The sequence below is a fragment of the Marmota marmota genome, unplaced genomic scaffold (assembly GCF_001458135.2).
Source record: "Marmota marmota marmota unplaced genomic scaffold, marMar, whole genome shotgun sequence".
Lineage (NCBI taxonomy): Eukaryota > Metazoa > Chordata > Mammalia > Rodentia > Sciuridae > Marmota > Marmota marmota.
Genome location: NW_026000168.1, coordinates 18,292,041 through 18,307,715, shown reverse-complemented (window position 1 = coordinate 18,307,715; position 15,675 = coordinate 18,292,041). Strand labels below are relative to the sequence as shown.

Genomic DNA, 15,675 nt, shown 5'->3' with positions numbered 1-15,675 from the left:
CCCCTCGCCGCCTCACCCTCCCGCGTGGCCAGTCCCCCTGGAACAGCTCCTTGGCGCCGCTGATGGGACCCCAGAGCCACCCGAATTCCAGGCTTCTTGGTGGCACCAGGGACTGAACCCAGGGCCTCGCCCGCTGGCCCCGCCCACCGTCCCGGCCCCGCCCACGGCCCCGCCCCGTTGGTGTTTTATCTGGAGACACGGCCTCGCCCTTTGCTGAGGCTGACCTCCAAATCTGAGATCCTCCTGCCTCAGCCTCCCGGGCCGCTGGGACGGCAGTGGGTGCCCGGCTCAAATGCCCCTTTTTATAAGTTTCCAGCCACACAGGACAGGCCGCTCCGAAGCCCAGCGGGTGCTCTGGCTAGAGAAGGCCACCCTCCTCTGTCCTTCCCCGGGGGCCGATTCCTGCTCTGGCCTCCATCAGTGCCACACAGACCTGCTGCCACCCACCTGCTGCCCTGGGTCTGCTCCTGAGACCCTACTGGGACCCCCACTTGGGTCTACGTGAACACTCTGCCCTGCAGCGCTGGCCGCTTAGCCCTTCCAGAACTTTCCAGGGCAAATCCCCACACCACCGTCCTCCAGGCCACCAGCCCTGACCAGAGGCCGCGCAGGTCTTCCGCAGCACCCCGGGCGGGCCAGGCCTGCCCTGTCCTCTGAGCCATGGACACTGCCTCCTTGGCACTGCCTAGCCCGAGGATGGGTGTGTCCTGTGTCATCAAGTGCAGTGGACAGTGGCCGAGCAGCTGGACCCTGCCACTGGGCTTGAATAAGGTCAGTGACTTGACAGGACCCATGGAAGGTGGGGACCTTGCCCGCACGTCCAGGAGCTCCCACCGCCCAGGCTGCACCGTGGCTCCCGAGGGCAGGGGACAAAGCCTGCGGCCTGACCCAGTGAGCTCGTGCGCTGGTCAGTGTCCTCACCTGGACCAGGCTAGCCAGCAGGTACAGCAGCACGAAGGTCCTGCTGCTGGCCACCGCTGGCCCCTCCACCAGGCGGATGACGTAGAAGAAGAGCAGGTGGCCGGGCACCACCAGCAGCAGCAGCACGCGGGCCGACGTGGAGTTGATCTCTGCAGGGACACAGGACCCGGGGCCCCTGTGACCGCCCGGCAGCCAGGGCCACAGCATTCCCAGCTGACCCCACGGTGCCCGCCTGACCCCACGGGGCTGGTGTCCAGGAATGGAGCCGAGTCACAGCAGCAGAGCACCAAGGGGCATTTCAAACTGCGACCGCCACAGTCAGCCTGGTGACACAGCAGGGCATCGTGGGTGCGAGAGGAGGGACGAGTCCTGGGGGTCGGAGGGCCCTTCGGGGACGTGACCCCGAGATCTGAGCTGAGACCTACATTTGGGGGAGAAGATTCCGGGCACAGGCCAGAGAACAGGTGCGGGCAGTGAGGTGGGAAAGAGCTTGGGGACATCAGGGACACCCACACTTCGTGCATGGAACCTCTAATCTGAGAAGGCCACTGTCCTTCCAGGGGGCCCTGGGAGCCCCTTCACACAAAAGCACCTGTGGCCTGCTGGGCACTGTGTGGGGCATCAGCAACCCCCACTCTCCTCAGGCTCCTCTAGGGAGTCCGCGGTGAAGGGGAGTCACTGTCACTCAGCCTCGCTGCTTGACATGGTCACCTCCAAGGAGGCCGACAGGGAGCACGTGGCTGGGCAGGGTGGTCCCAGGGCATCCCAGCCACTCAGGAGGCTGAGGCAGGAGGATCACAGGTTGGAGGCCAGCCTCAGCCACCTGGTGAGGCCCTGTCTCTAAATCAAATAGAAAAAGGGCTGGGGACAGGGCTTCGTGGGAGGGCACCCGCCTGGCACGTGGGAGGCAGTGGGCTGGACCCTCAGCGCCACGTAAAGATAAAGACATCGTGTCCCTCGACAACTAAAAAAAAAGGGGGTGGGTACATGGCTGTCGAGTGCCCCTGGGCTCCATCTCCAGTGTCCCCCTAAAAAAAGCTACAGAAAGAGCAGAGCCCCACCCCACCCCCCCGGCTCCCAGGACAGGACCAGCCTGAAGCTTGACCCCGAGGCCCTCAGGGTCCCCCACTTCTCCCCGGCCTCTGCTTCCTCCTCCCCGAGCCTCCTATGGGCCTCTAGTGCCTCAGACACCAGAGCTCCTTCCTGCCTCCGGGCCTCTGCTTGGCCGGTCCCCATCCCAGCACCTGCTCCTCCTGGCCCTCACCACGCCCTGGGCCTGGCCTTCTGGATCATTCTGTCTGTCCTGTCTGCTGCTCTGGACTCCCAGAGGGCAAGAAGTCACCTGCCCCTGACCTCACGGTCACCTGACCAGGTCGACAGACGGTAGGCGCTGTGGACGCGGGAGGAGGACCTGGGGGAGGCTCACCTCCGCCTCAGGCGTCCACCGTACAGACACCGATGTCGCTTGTTTTTTAAGACAAAGTGTCCCCAGGGGCCTGCGGGGCTGGACCCACCTGGGCTGCAGAAGGTGGCCCAGGGCCGGGGACAGGAGCCCTTCATGGGCAGGGGCAGCACCCCGGGCGTGCTGCGGACGTGCAGGTAGGTGGAGATCCGGCTGCTCTGGATGGCCACCAGGTTGCCACCGACGCCTGCGGGACACGGGAAGCCGCTGGGCAGCTGCGACTGCAGGCCCATGGCACCTCTGGGACAGGGACCGGGCAGGGCTTCCTCCCCCTGGTCTCAGTTCATCTGAGAAAGGCCCGGCTAGGGGACCCGGGGACCCCGGGGACCGAGTCCAGCACCTACCGCATATGACGGGAGTGAGCACGGCCATGCCGCGGTACTGCTGCTCCGAGAGTGTCCTGCTCAGGATGAGTCCCCCGAAGCTGGGTGGAGAGCAGATGGCACCCGGTGACCACGGCGGACACTCAGGCAGCCCAAGGGCTCCTCCGCACCCTGCCTCGGGGCCATCCCCGTCCCAGCCTGCCGTGGCCCCCGGTGGCCCCTGTCCTGTGCTCCCTCACTGACCCGACCCTGGGCTGTCCCGGGGGCCAGGCAGAGGACAACATGCAGACGCCCTTCCCCAGAGGGACAGTAGCAGGGTCATGGGTGGCTCCTGGCCACGCTGAGCAGCTCTCGGGGAGGACACGGCCACCAGGACCCTGGTGCCCTCGGGACCCCGACAGGCTCAGCCAGACCTGAGACCTGGGACCAGGGAGGGCAGAGGGGCCAGTAAAGGGGCCTCGGAACCTTCTAGAAGCTGAGGCGCCCGCACCACAGCCTGAGACCAAGGCCTGAACACATCAGCAGGGACAGGGCGGCCCCACAGTCCCCCACCAGGAGAGGGGATGGGCCAGCTGGAGTCCCACGGGGCGCTGTCATAGCCCCAGCTGCCGCGAGGCTCTGGAGCGTCAGCCTGGCCCCATGAGGGGACGGGCCTCTGTCCCCTGGCCCCCCAGCAAGGCAGCTCCCTGAGCCTGGCAGGGGCTGGGCTCACGGTGGCCGAGACTGGGGAGAACGAGGTGTCACCCAGGATGGGAGCTGCCCGGGGACCCGCTGGCCCCGACCCCGAGGCACCTCACCCTGGGGCCCCACAGCTCTTGGCCTCGTTGTCCGTCCTCACCTGCTGATGACCATGGCCAGGATGATGGGGACCCACCCGAACTTCAGCACCCTGGTGATGGGCGGGTTCCGCTTGGCGAGGACCACCCACAGCGGGGTCAGGGCCACGAAGCCCAGGCACACCAGCGGGGCCAGGAGCCAGCTGTCTGCAGGAGGAAGGGGACCGGCTGCTGGGGACCCGCTGGCCCCAGGCCTGGCCTGGCTGGGTGGGCTGGGGACCAGGGACACTGGGAGCTGAGGGGACCTCTCACCCCCGTCCCACCAGGTGGGTGACTTCCTAGACACCGTACCCTGGGCCCCCACCCAGGTGGTCGCCTCCAGTGCCATGTCCCGTGCGGACCAGGTGGTAGCACTTGAGGGACGGCCCTGCCCCGTTCCCAAGCAGCCCGGGGGTGGCCCCCAGGACAGGAGGTGACGAGGTCAGGAGATGCCGCCTGCTCCCTGGGTTAGCCAGGGGCCGCACAGCCCCACGGGTCCTTGGACCTGCTGAATGACTGAAGTCCCTGGCTCCTTCCTAAGGGGACAGGGCCCCCTCTGAATGCCACACCTGGGGCCCGAGTGCTCACCCAGCCTTGGTGGTGACCTATCTGGGCCTGTCCTCCTCCTCCTCCCATTTTTTTGGTGCCAGGGATTAAACCCAGGGGCACTGGACCCCTGGCCACGTCCCCAGCCCTTTATATTTCACTTAGAGATGGGACCTCGCTGTTGCTGAGGCTGGCCTCCACCTGTGATCCTCCTGCCTCAGCCTCCCCAGCTGCAGGGATGACAGGTGTGGGCCCCTGCGCCTGCCTCAGGCCTGTCCCCCAATGTCTTCCCACCTGTGTGCTTATAGAAGAAGCTGCTGACCACGGCCAGGATGGACAGCGTGATGAGGTCCCCCAGGCTGGCCGCGATGGGCGTGGCGATGTTGTCGGGGTTGACGCCCAGCCTCTGGGCTCCGATCACTATGCAGGCCATGAGCACCCCTAGAGAGAGGGGGGCAGGTCCAGAGACCCCAGAAGGTGGGAGGAGAGCCCAGTGTGGCCTGGGGGGGCCGAGGAGCTGCCCAAAGCTTTCCCACTGTCCCTCATCAGCGCAGGCGGCCCACAGCCCCGTCCACCTGGAGGTGACCTCACAGCCCCGTGCGTGGAAGGGACATCCCAAAGGTGCTGAGAGGCAGGGCCTGGCTGGGGACGTGGCCTGCAGGTTTCTCGGGGGGGACAGGCTGACCAGGGACAGAACCTGGGGGAAGAGGCAGGGGGCAGGCAGGAGGGCACAGCGTCCTCAGGGCGGGGCCGGGCCAGGCGGCAGAGGCCCGTGGGGTGGAGGCCCGTCTCGGGAGCCCGGCAGGCTGTCCCTGGGCACCAGGACGCAACCTGTGGCCTCTCGGTGTCTGTGGGGACCTGAGAGGCATCTGCACTGTGACTGTCACACGTGGTCTCCTGTCCCCTCTCCCCACCTGTGACAGAGCCTGGCAGGCGCTCGCTTGGCCAAGAACCCATCTGTGCGCAGGGTGCCCCGACGCTGTGACCCCCCTGTGACCAGGAGTGACACAGGCTGGTTCAGTCCCAGCACAGGAGAGAGGGCCTTTCCAGAAAAGGGAAAGTGATCAACTCGCGCCCTCAGTGCCACCTGAGACTGTCCCCGCCAGCTGCTCTGAGCCACATCCTGTGACCAGGCCACAGCCCCGTATTTTTCTCGTACCAGGGACGGAACCCGGGGAGCCTCACCTTTTTATTTAGAGGCTGGGTCTCCCCAGGTTGCCCAGGTGGCCTTGAACCTGGGACCCTCCTGCCTGCGGAGCCGAGGTCACGGGGTGTGCCACCGTGCCCGGCCTGGTGTTCCTGTGACATGCCACCCACTTCAGGGTGAATCCAGTGCCCGGCTGAGCTGGTGGGCCAGGGAGAGTCCCTGGAGGGTCAAGTAGAGGGACACTTCCAGCTCAGGACCGCTCTTTACGAATCCCTACCACAGCCCGGTGCGGTGGCCCACGCCTGTCATCCCTGCAGCTGGGGAGGCTGAGGCAGGAGGATCACAGGTGGAGGCCAGCCTCAGTAACAGCGAGGCCCTCAGACTCAGGGAGACCCTGTCTCTAAATAGACTATGGAAAGGGCTGGGCGGGACTGGGGTCAGGGGCTCGGGGGTCAGGGGCTCAGGGGCTCAGGGGTCAGGTGCCCTGGGTTCAACCCTTGGGACCAAAACGACAAGAACCACCACAGAGAAGCCCCCTGGGGGCCACTTGGGGCTGGACGCCCTGAACACTGTGGACAAGACCAACCGTCCACGTCGGGGCCTCCGTGTCCCCATGTGCACGAGGGAGCTGGGCACAGCGGCCTCCTGGGCCCTGCACCGTGGCTGGGCTTCTGCACTGGGCGCTGCCTCCTGAGGATGTGAAGCCCAGATGCCACCTCCCTCAGGGGCTGGGCCACTTGTCCTGCCCCGTCCTGACAGGTGTCCTGCACCCTGGCTGGGAGGTGCTGAGCACCTGGGCCAGGTCCCCGCAGGAGAGGACACAGGGCTGCCCGGGGGGTCTGGCGTGGACGTGAGTCTTTGCGGTTCTGGGGACCAGACCCCGGCTCCTGCAGGCGGGCTGTGTCCTGCCCGAGGCCACCCCGCGCCCCAGGCCCGGCCAGGCGAGGGCACTGCCCAGAGACTGGGCTGACAGCAGGGCGGGGGCAGGTGCTGAGCCCGGCAGCTCCAGGCCATGTCCCTGCTGGTTCTGCACCGCCTGTGGACACTCCCTGGGTCAAGCGGGGCCCTGCAGGCTAGGGACCGAGTCCAAGGCCCAGTATGGAGGGCACAGGTGGCTCCGGGCGTGGCAAGGCCCTCAACCCAGCCATAGGCCACTCTGTCACACTTTGTCCTCAGTGTGTCCCCAGCGTTGGCTCAACAAGCCAGTGACACATCGATGTCGACTGTGGTCCCCCGTCCCCAGGACAGCTCGGGCCCAGTGTCCCCGTCTTCCCCTCTGCTGGGCCTCGGGACAGCAGCAGCAGGACCGTCCCCAAGGTCCCGGAGAGCCGAGTCGGAGAATGGTGAGACCCTGGGGCCTCGGACTCCCCCAGGGGTCTTGAGGGCACTGGCCGTGACAGGACAGCCAGCGCAGGAGGGGACAGCGGGCAGGGCAGTGCTGGGGCCTCCAGCGAGCGTCCCCAGTCCCAGTGGAGGCCAGGGTGTCGGAGCAGGGCCTCTGGGAGGCACCGGGGCCACAGCCTGCAGCCCTCGACTGGAGCAGTGTCCCCGTCCCCGCAGGCGGCTGTCCCTACTCACTCAAGCTGAGGGCCCGGGAAGCCGTCTGTGAGGAGCCGCGGCCCAGGGAGGGGACGCCAGGGTGGGGACGGGGACACTCAGATGGGCTCCTGACAAGCCCTGTCTCAGCACAGGGACGGGCCTCCATGGCCAGGCGGAGCCCGTGGGTCGGGGACCTTCCAACAACAGGAGGGAGGACCACACCCTCCACGTCCCCCGACTGACCTCCGTGGGCAGTGACCAGCTGGAGTTTGAGAGCTGAGGTCGGGTGTCACCCAAGTGGAGGGGACAGAGATGGACGGAGGGGAACAGAGATTGGGGGGAACGGAGATGAGGGGTGACAGAGATTGGGGGTGACAGAGATGGGAGGGGACAGAGATGGGAGGGGACAGAGATGGGGTGGGACAGAGTGAGGGACCGAGATCGGGAGTGACAGAGATCACGGGGTGTCAGATGGGGTGGGGACAGAGATGGGGTGACAGATATCAGGGGGTGACAAAGATCGGGGGGACAGAGATTGGGGGGGAGACAGATCAGGGGGTGANGAGATGGGGGTGACAGAGATGGGGGGACAGAGATCGGGAAGGACAGAGATGGGGGGTGACAGGTGGGCCACGGGGACCCTCGGCTCTGCCCGCCCCCCACACCATGGTCAGCACCACCCGCCCGTCCGCGGCTCACCGAGGGCGAAGGCCGCCAGGAAGGCGGTGATGACGCTGCTGGCGCACAGCAGGGCCACCTGGGCCACGGCCACCTCCTCCCTCGTCACAGCGCCCAGCAGCAGGGCGGCCACGGCAGCCAGGAGCCCCACAACGGTGGCCTGCAACTGTGGGGACAGAAGTCAGATTGCCCCCCACCAGGCCTCAGGAGGCACCATGAGGGGTCCCTCACCACTGTCCACCCTAGAAGGACAGCACCCTCAGCCCTGGAGACTGCCCCATCCCTCTGCCCAACTGGAATGATCCGGCTGCAGGTTCCAAGAGGACGGAGGCGGCGCGTCCAGAGGGCGAGGGGGACGCTCACCTGGACCAGGGCGAGGTTGCTGCTGATGACACGGTGTCTCTCCCGGGGGCTGTCGATCTGCCCAGTGTTGGCCTGGGAGGGACAGAGCAGGGCACAGGGTGGGCGGCCACGTCTCCACAGGGGCCCCAGGGAGCGCCACCGCACGGAGACCAGTCCAAGGACTCTGACCCAGCCTCCCCTGCGGGACGGAGGGACACAGCAGGGACAGCTCCTTGAGAACCGCGTGACATGGGGTGGGCACTCGTGTCCCTGATGACCGCGCGGCCACCTCCTGCCCTCGAGCTCACAGCCAGAGCTCGGGTGAGACCTCCTGCCGGGACCTGCTGCCCTCTGGTCAGGGGCCCCCCACGGGCAGCTCTTGGTAGCCCAGCTCCCCTGACCATCCGAGGAACACGTCCCAGGATCCTTTGCTCCTTAATTTTTTGGTACCAGGGATTGACCCCAGGGCCACTCGACCCCGAGCCCCAGCCCTATTTTCTGTTGTATTTACAGAGTTTCGCTAAGTGGCTGAGGCTGGCCTCCAACTTCAGTCCTCCTGCCTCAGCCTCCAGAGCTGCTGGGGTGACAGGCCTCTGCGCCCGTCCTCAGTCATGGAACCAGCAGGAAGAAGCAGGGGTGGGACGGGGACAGCAGAGGGCAGAGACAGGAAGGGGCTCGTCTGAAGGACTAATGGCCACAAACTGCAGGGATCTGAGAAAAGAGATGCACAAGTCCACCCAGGAGACGTGAGAGGGACGCCAGGGACGGACGGCTGAGTTAAATAAGTCAACACGCCCCATGGGACTTCAAACCTGTGCTCTGCGGTGACGCGGCCACGTCACTCCTACCGCAGCTCAACTCAGGGGCCCTTAGGAGATGAACAACAAGGAGACGCGGTGCTTGTACACAGTGGAATATTACTCAGCCAGAAGGAAGAGTGAAATGATGGCATTTGTGGGTAAAAGGACAGAGCTGGGGACTGTCATGCTAAGCAAAATGAGGCAGGTTCCAAACCAAAGGCCAAGTGTCCTCTCTGATACGTGGATGCTGACCCAAGGGGGGGGGGATGGCACTTCACTGGATGAGACACAGGGGGGTGAAGGGGACGTCACCTTCCCATGTTCACGTAGGGACCCCCCACAGCAGGTCCAGCCACAGGAGTGGGATGTCACACCGTGTAGGTGGCACGTGGCAGGACACACGCTGCCGTCATGGGGAGCTCAGGACAAGCACACAAGTCCACGTGAGGAAGCCACCGTGGAGGGTCCCCGGCTGCAGCACCCCAGGTCAGCTGGACAGCGTCCGGGGCCGTGGACCGGGCTGCACAGGGCCTTCGTGTGGGGACAGGTCTGCACGCCAACTGCCCACTTCCTGCTTCTGAGGGTCTGACCCAGTGATTCAGAGCACAAGTTGGGGACCAGGACCACCCTGCGCCGGGCTCGGCACGTCTCTTGGGGACACCTTTCCCAGAACCCCCAGTAGGGTGGCCGCACGCAGAGTCCCTCCAGCCACCAACGTGTAGGGCCAGGAGACAGTGCCCGCCACCTCAGTGCTCAGACCTCATGTCCCCAGTGTCACCCGTAGTGGCCACGCTCACGGTCACTGGCACCCATCTGACGGGTGACTCCACAGTAGGCTTCCGGACTCTCTGTGAGGACCGGGTGACCGTGTGGCCCTGCACTCCTGTCTACGTGACCCTCGGCTCCTCCACTCTTCCGGGCCTGGCATGGGCTGGCACAGAAGCCATGGGGTGCCCATGGAGGACGCCGTCCCTCAAGGCCAAGGGTGGGCAGCTGACCTTTGTTGACCTGTGTTTTCAGGAGGTGCCCTGAGCCAGCCGCACCTGATTGAGTCTCACACCCACTTTCCCCTCTTGAATTTATTCCAGAAAACACTGATGGCTGCCACTGGGTCCCTAACACGGTGCTGCAGCCGTGACCCAGCACCTGGGCGGTGGCCTATGTGGGAACAGGGTCCCTGCAGACGCCCTTGATCAGGGTGAGTCCAGACGGCTCACCCTGTGACCAGGGTTTGGACCCTCGCACCCAGAACACCACCTGAAGACCAGGCAGAGATCAGGTCATGGCCTAGTGGGCCAAGGAGTGTCCCCAACGGCCAGAAGCCGGAGAGGGGGCCCAGGGTCTCACACTTGCCGCCTCCAGACCCAGGGGACGGTCTGTCCTGTCGTTGGAGGCAGCAGGTTGTGATTCTGGCAGCCCTAGCAAAGGAATCGGAAGTCACATGTGGCTTCCAATTTAACTGAGGTGCCATCTGTCCCACCTGGATTTTACACTGGTCCTGCTACTTAAGGTGACCTGCCGTCAGGAGGTCCTGTACAGAGCCAGCCTCAGACCCCGGGCTTGGCTGGGAATCACACAGGCAGGTGGGGCAGGGGCGCACACCACCATCCCAGCGGCTCAGGAGGCTGAGGCAGGAGGACTGCGAGCGCGAGGCCAGCCTCAGCCACTGAGCGAGACCCTGTCTCAAATTCAACTCGGTGGCTAAGTGGCCCTGGGTCTTTCTCCTAAGTCTGGACCAGGTCAATCACAAGCGTCCATGTTCGCAGGTGGCCATCTCCACCGCGTCCCTGGCCGTGGGAGACGCTGCCCACTGTTCCCCAGGGGTGACCTGATCTGCCCTGGGGGTCAGTCTGCTGCTCGGTGGCCTGAAGTCCTCGCAGGCCCGGAGGCCAGAGCAGACCCCCGCGGCCAGGCCAGGACCCCGCTCCACCTGTCCTGCCACAGAGCGGGTTCCCTCAAGGCCTCCGCCTGGCGTCCCCCCTCCCGCTGTCCCCACACACGGTCTCCTCCTCTCCTGCTTTGGGTGTCCCTCTGTGTCCCCAAGAAACCCCTGGCGGCGTGTGGGACGACGGAACCTTACCCCACTCCTCTCTTTGGAGGCACCGGCCCTCCCACAAGCCACTCGGGGAAACCGGTGGTGGGAGCGCTGTCCCCGAGCCGGGCTCCTGGTCACCCGTCAACTTACGGCGGTGGAGAGCCGCGAGGCCAGCGTCATTTCCAGGTTCCCCTTCAGCCCCACGAGGGGTGGCACCAACGTCAACAGGTCCTTCACCTCCAGGAACACGGGCCAGTGCTGCAAGAGGGCGGGGAGGGGGTCAAGTGCCCGCCTGGCGTCTCCGCAGACGTCCCCCGAGAGCCTGTGGCGGGGACTTCCTGGTCCCCACAGAAGCCACCAGGCAAGCGACGCCTTCGGTGGCTTTGAACTCAGCACCAGGTCAGTGGGGCTGGGGTCACTGCTGTCTCAGTGACAGCACCAGTGGGCCTGGGCCCCCCTCTCCGACCTGTAGCAGGCAGGGCAGGGGACAGGGCAGGGGACAGGGCAGGGGACAGGCCCAGGACCCAGCTCGCCTAGTAGGAAATCAGTGCAGAAATTATGCAGTCTTCGATTTCAAAGTGACAGGGTCCCGGTCACATCTGCCCAGCCAGCTGCTGTGGGGCAGCGACTCCCCTCCCACGAGGACAGAGGCCCTGGCGCCCTTTGCTCCTGGGCAGCGAGTCTGCGTCTGTCACTGTCCAGCTCCGAGCTGGGCCTTTGACTTTTGGGGGGTTGAACCCAGGGGTGCTCCACCGCTGAGCCACACGCCCAGCCCTGTGCTGAGGCTGGCCTCCAACTTGTGATCCTTCATCTCAGCCTCCCAGGGATTTGGGATCACAGGTCTGCAGACCTTGAATGTTTCAAAGCATCTGCTTGACGGAGACGCCACCTCAGCAAACATTGACAAATTCACACAAGCCAGGTGCAGTGGCCCACGCCTGTCATCCCAGTGGCTGGGGAGGCTGAGGCAGGAGGATCACAAGTTAGAGGCCAGCCTCAGCGAGTTCGTGAGAACCTGTCTCAAAATATAAAAAGGTCTGGGGTGTGGTCAGTGATCAAGCCCCCCTGGGTTCAATCCGTGGTGTGTGTGTGTGTGTGTGTGTGTGTGTGTCTTTCTCTCTCACACACACACACACAGACACACAAACTAAGAAAGGAAGAAAGGGATACACATTTTGAGAAAACTGGAAGAAAAAGATTTTGCAGAGAGGAAAACGACTCTTCCCTCCTTAACGTACAATTAGGTTGCTCCCTGGAACCGATCCTCGACACCCTCCGGGTCTCACAGCCTCCTCTACCAGCCTGGCCTCTGCAGCTGCCTGTGACCCCGACACAGAAGTCCCCCTGGTTTCGGGATTCTAGGCCTAAGGACAACCCACTGCGCCTTTGAGGACGCAGGACGCCCGGCTCTCCTTCCTGTCCCTGGTGGAGATGCGCCCACCCACCTCACCTCTAGGGGGCGCAGGCGCCGTCTCCAAGCCGCCCTGGCTGTCCTCTGGGGGTCCTGGGAGACGCCTCCTGGTCAGGTTCCCCCTCACAGGTGGAAACTGGGGAAGTTATATGGGGGAGGGGGAAACAGAAGGGAGGACGGGGGCCTGGCCTGGGAGTGGCCCCAGCAGGTCACGTGCATGCACCAGGTGTCACCAAGTGCCACAGTCACACAGACCACCGTGTCCAGTCACCGCACCAACACAACCGGGGGAAATGGAGTCGCCATACTGCGGGGGACTCCTTCCTGCTCTCACCAGGACTGGACCCAGGGTCTGGACCACGGAGCCAAGTGAGACAGGGCCTCACTGAGTTCCGAGGCTGGCCTCCGACTTGTGATCCTCCTGCCTCAGCCTCCAGAGGGGCGGGATGACAGGTGTGCACCCCTTCGTGCCCTCAGACCTCCGTTTACTGCTCCTCTGCTCGGCTTCGCCCTGACCCCCGCACAGCGGGCACTCCAGCATCCAGGCCCAGGTCACAGAGGCCCCAAGCTGCTTGTCCCCAGAAGAAAACAATGTCACCGGGCAAAGGCTGAAGCCCTTATCAGCACGGTCCCTGCCTCCCTGTATTCCCGGCAGCAGCAGCCCTGAGCTCCGTGACACAGAACACAGAGTCCCTCACATGTGTCCTGGGGTGGCCGGCTGGCTCACCCTGCCCCCTCCCGCGAGACTGCCACGGCCTAGGGCTTGCCCACACGTGAGGCCACGTCTGCACCGACCCTGAGGTAGGTTTCCTGTCACGGGCAGCAGGGACAAGTCCAGTGACAGGCACTGTGGGCCTGCGCAGGGGAGGTGACCAGTCCCGAGCGTCACCCCTGTGCACCCCCTGCGGAGTGCTCGCTGGGTGTCCTGCAGGCTCTGTCCTCCACACCCCTGCCTCCCTACAGAGGCCCCCCTCTGGCCATCTTTCCTGTCTCGACCCCTCCTCGTCCCAAACCTGTCACTCAGACTGTCAGCAACACCTAGGCCTCTGTCCCTGTCACCTGGGGCCGGGTCACAATGCTGCTTCTGCCACATGGGGCGGGGGTGGCTGAGCCTTGGCCATGACTACCCTGATCTTCCTCGCTGTCCCCAACCTCACCCTCCAGGGCATCTTTGATACTGCTCCTAGGACAGACTTTAGTCACACTGATGTGACTGTCACTCAGCCACTTACAACCATCACTGCCAAATCCACACCCAAGCAGGTGCCCAAACTACAGGTCCTCACATGGTCCCCAAATACACAGGAGGACACTGCTCGTGGATCACGGCATCAGAAGTCAGAGGCAGCTGGGCACAGGGCACACACCTGTCATCCCAACAGCTCGGGAGGCTGAGGCAGGAGGATGGCAAGTTGCAGGCTGGCCTCAGCTAAGGCCCTGAGCAGCTCAGCGAGACCCTGTCTCTAAATAAAATGTAACAAGGGCTGGGGACGGGCGCAGGGGTTAAAGGCCCCTGGGCTCCATCCCTGGCACCAAAAAAAGAAAAGCTAGGAATCAGATGTGATGGAGGGTCCATGAGATCTCCGGTCAGCGCTTTCCTGTACACCCAGACTGTGCGTGTGCGTGTGCGTGTGCGTGCATGTGTGCGTGTCCAGGCGTGTGGGGACGCATTCCTGACGGTGCTTTCTGTTTATTTTCTTCATCTGCACGTGTGTGGCGCTGGGGTGGGCCTGGGGCTCTGAGCACGCTGGCCCGCAGAGCCACAGAGCCGCACACTGGCCCCGACACCGGTGTTTCCTGTCACATGGGACTTTATGGGCCACCCACCCCGACACTCCGGCAGCTTCCTATTCCTAAGTGTGACGGCATCTCCTTGGTGGTGGCTGCCTCGTGTCCCTGTCTCTGGGCTGGCGAGGGGCAGGCAAGTCCCCAGGCCACCTTACCTCTGAATGTGGGACCCCAAAGGATCAGGGAGCAGCCTCCACGAAGCCGTGGGCAGCACCCCACGTCCAGCCTCCCGAGCAGCTGGACGACCGGCCTGCGCCGGCCCCTCTCTACGTTCCCTAGCACAGCAGTCGCACCACGAGGACGTCACAGCAGGCAGCAGACACCCCTCACTGCTCCAAATAACGTCACCTGAATCACACTCAGGACACACAGACCTTGAGGTGCAGGTGCAGACCCCAGACCCTGCCCGCCTGGCCCTCCCCGGGCCCCCAGGGACCCTGGAGAGTGAGTCCCCTCAGCTCTGCTCGAGGGGCGGCCGTGCCAGTGACCCGGCTCCACAGGACAAGGGCACAGGCTCCCAGGCTCCCGGCTCTCAGCCAGGTGGGTGCTGCCATCGGCCCACTTTACAGGTGGGGAAACTGAGGCAGAGAGGTCGGAGGCAGGCCCTGCCCGTGTCCACATCTTGGTCAGGACGGGAGCCAAGCTCCCGCAGACAGGCTGCACCGGCCAAGCCTGGGGAGGGACATCCGAGTGACGCTTCGGTGCGCAGACGCTCGGTGCCCAGGGGACCCCCCCGACGCCCAGGTCCGAGCACACGCCCTCCCGGCGCCCTGCACACACCTGGACGGCGTTCATCACCAGGCCCGCGGCCATCATGCCCAGGCCCGACAGCAGGATGGGCACGGTGACCTGGCACATCGTGGAGAGAGGGGTCTCGAGGGACACCCCGTGGGGGGACCGCGTGAGCTCACAGCTGAAGCCTCGCAGCTTCTGGCCCTGAAAGCGGAACTCCAGGTTCAGCTGGGTGACCACCATGGCCAGGCGCTGGCCACATGCCCGGGCGCCTCCGTCGGCTCCTCTTGCTCCACAGCAGGACGCTTGTCCCCAGAAGTCCAGGCGCAGAGGCCTCCGGGAGGGTCAGCGGCCCGAGCCTCAGAAGGCTCCCAGCAGGCCCTGGGCCAAGGACAGAGCCCAGGAGCAAGGAACAAAGGCCACTGCGACAGCGAGCCTCGTTCTGGGGACCGCCAGCGCCGGCTGTCCACTCCCTGCCGGTCAGGTCGCCCTCGGAGAGTGGCTTAGGGTCAGCTGGGACCTCCCTCGGCCAGCCTGCCAGGGAGGCTCCCCGTCCCTTGGCGGCGACCTTGATAGTGTCCAGGGGCTCAGCCCACGCTGGCGGAGTGGACAGAGAGCCCATGTGGGGCTGGCCTTGGTGACCGCCCTGGCGAGGACCGCCACCTCCCTCCACCACGTGCCCCGGTGGCCCCACCCTCGGCAGGGAAGGGCCTGCGGAGACCTCGGTCCACAGCCCACCTCCCAGGCAGCCCAGGGCCCCTGCAGGTCAAGGCCAAGGACTCTATGGGCCTCCAGGAAGGACACCATGTCCTGGGGTCACTCGATGGCAGTGTCCAGGGGCCCACGGCCACAGCATCCCGGCTCTCTCTGGAAAGCCCAGGTGACGTGTCAAGGTGACCTCGCTTTCTCCCACTAGCGGGGCCAGGCCCTGCCCTGTGCCCCTGACCCAGCAGGATAGAAGGGCCACCCGGGGAAGCCCCGCCTCCTGTGGGTGGACGTGTCCCCTGCATGTTCCTCGGGCACCAGGAGCAGAGGCTGGTCGGGTCTCACTCAGAGGCCTCAGCCTGCAGCAGCCCTGGGCTGAGGGCTGGACACAGCCTCCTGACCTGGGGTCCCGCGCTCGCGGGCAGCCGGCC

The 15,675-nt window shown here is 65.1% G+C and overlaps 1 protein-coding gene across 6 annotated transcripts in view; it reads right to left on the bottom strand.

Annotated features, from left to right (window-relative positions):
- Window positions 1-6: 6 nt before the first annotated feature.
- The window catches only part of Slc41a3 (solute carrier family 41 member 3), a 25,976-nt gene continuing 10,307 nt past the window's right edge, over window positions 7-15,675 (bottom strand). For 3 of the 6 annotated variants that reach the window (XM_048787172.1, XM_015495064.2, XM_015495068.2), the window contains 8 exons: window positions 10,759-10,866; window positions 7,795-7,866; window positions 7,453-7,597; window positions 4,362-4,508; window positions 3,545-3,689; window positions 2,728-2,807; window positions 2,436-2,570; window positions 7-1,070 (listed from right to left, as the gene is read on the bottom strand). In XM_048787172.1, the coding sequence (XP_048643129.1) occupies window positions 532-1,070; window positions 2,436-2,570; window positions 2,728-2,807; window positions 3,545-3,689; window positions 4,362-4,508; window positions 7,453-7,597; window positions 7,795-7,866; window positions 10,759-10,866 (1,371 nt within the window). In that variant the 3' untranslated portion in view covers window positions 7-531. Of the gene's footprint in view, window positions 1,071-2,435; window positions 2,605-2,727; window positions 2,808-3,544; window positions 3,690-4,361; window positions 4,509-7,452; window positions 7,598-7,794; window positions 7,867-10,758; window positions 10,867-14,587; window positions 15,153-15,675 lie in introns of those variants that run through there. The other 3 variants (XM_015495065.2, XM_048787173.1, XM_015495066.2) reach the window with 3 other exon arrangements.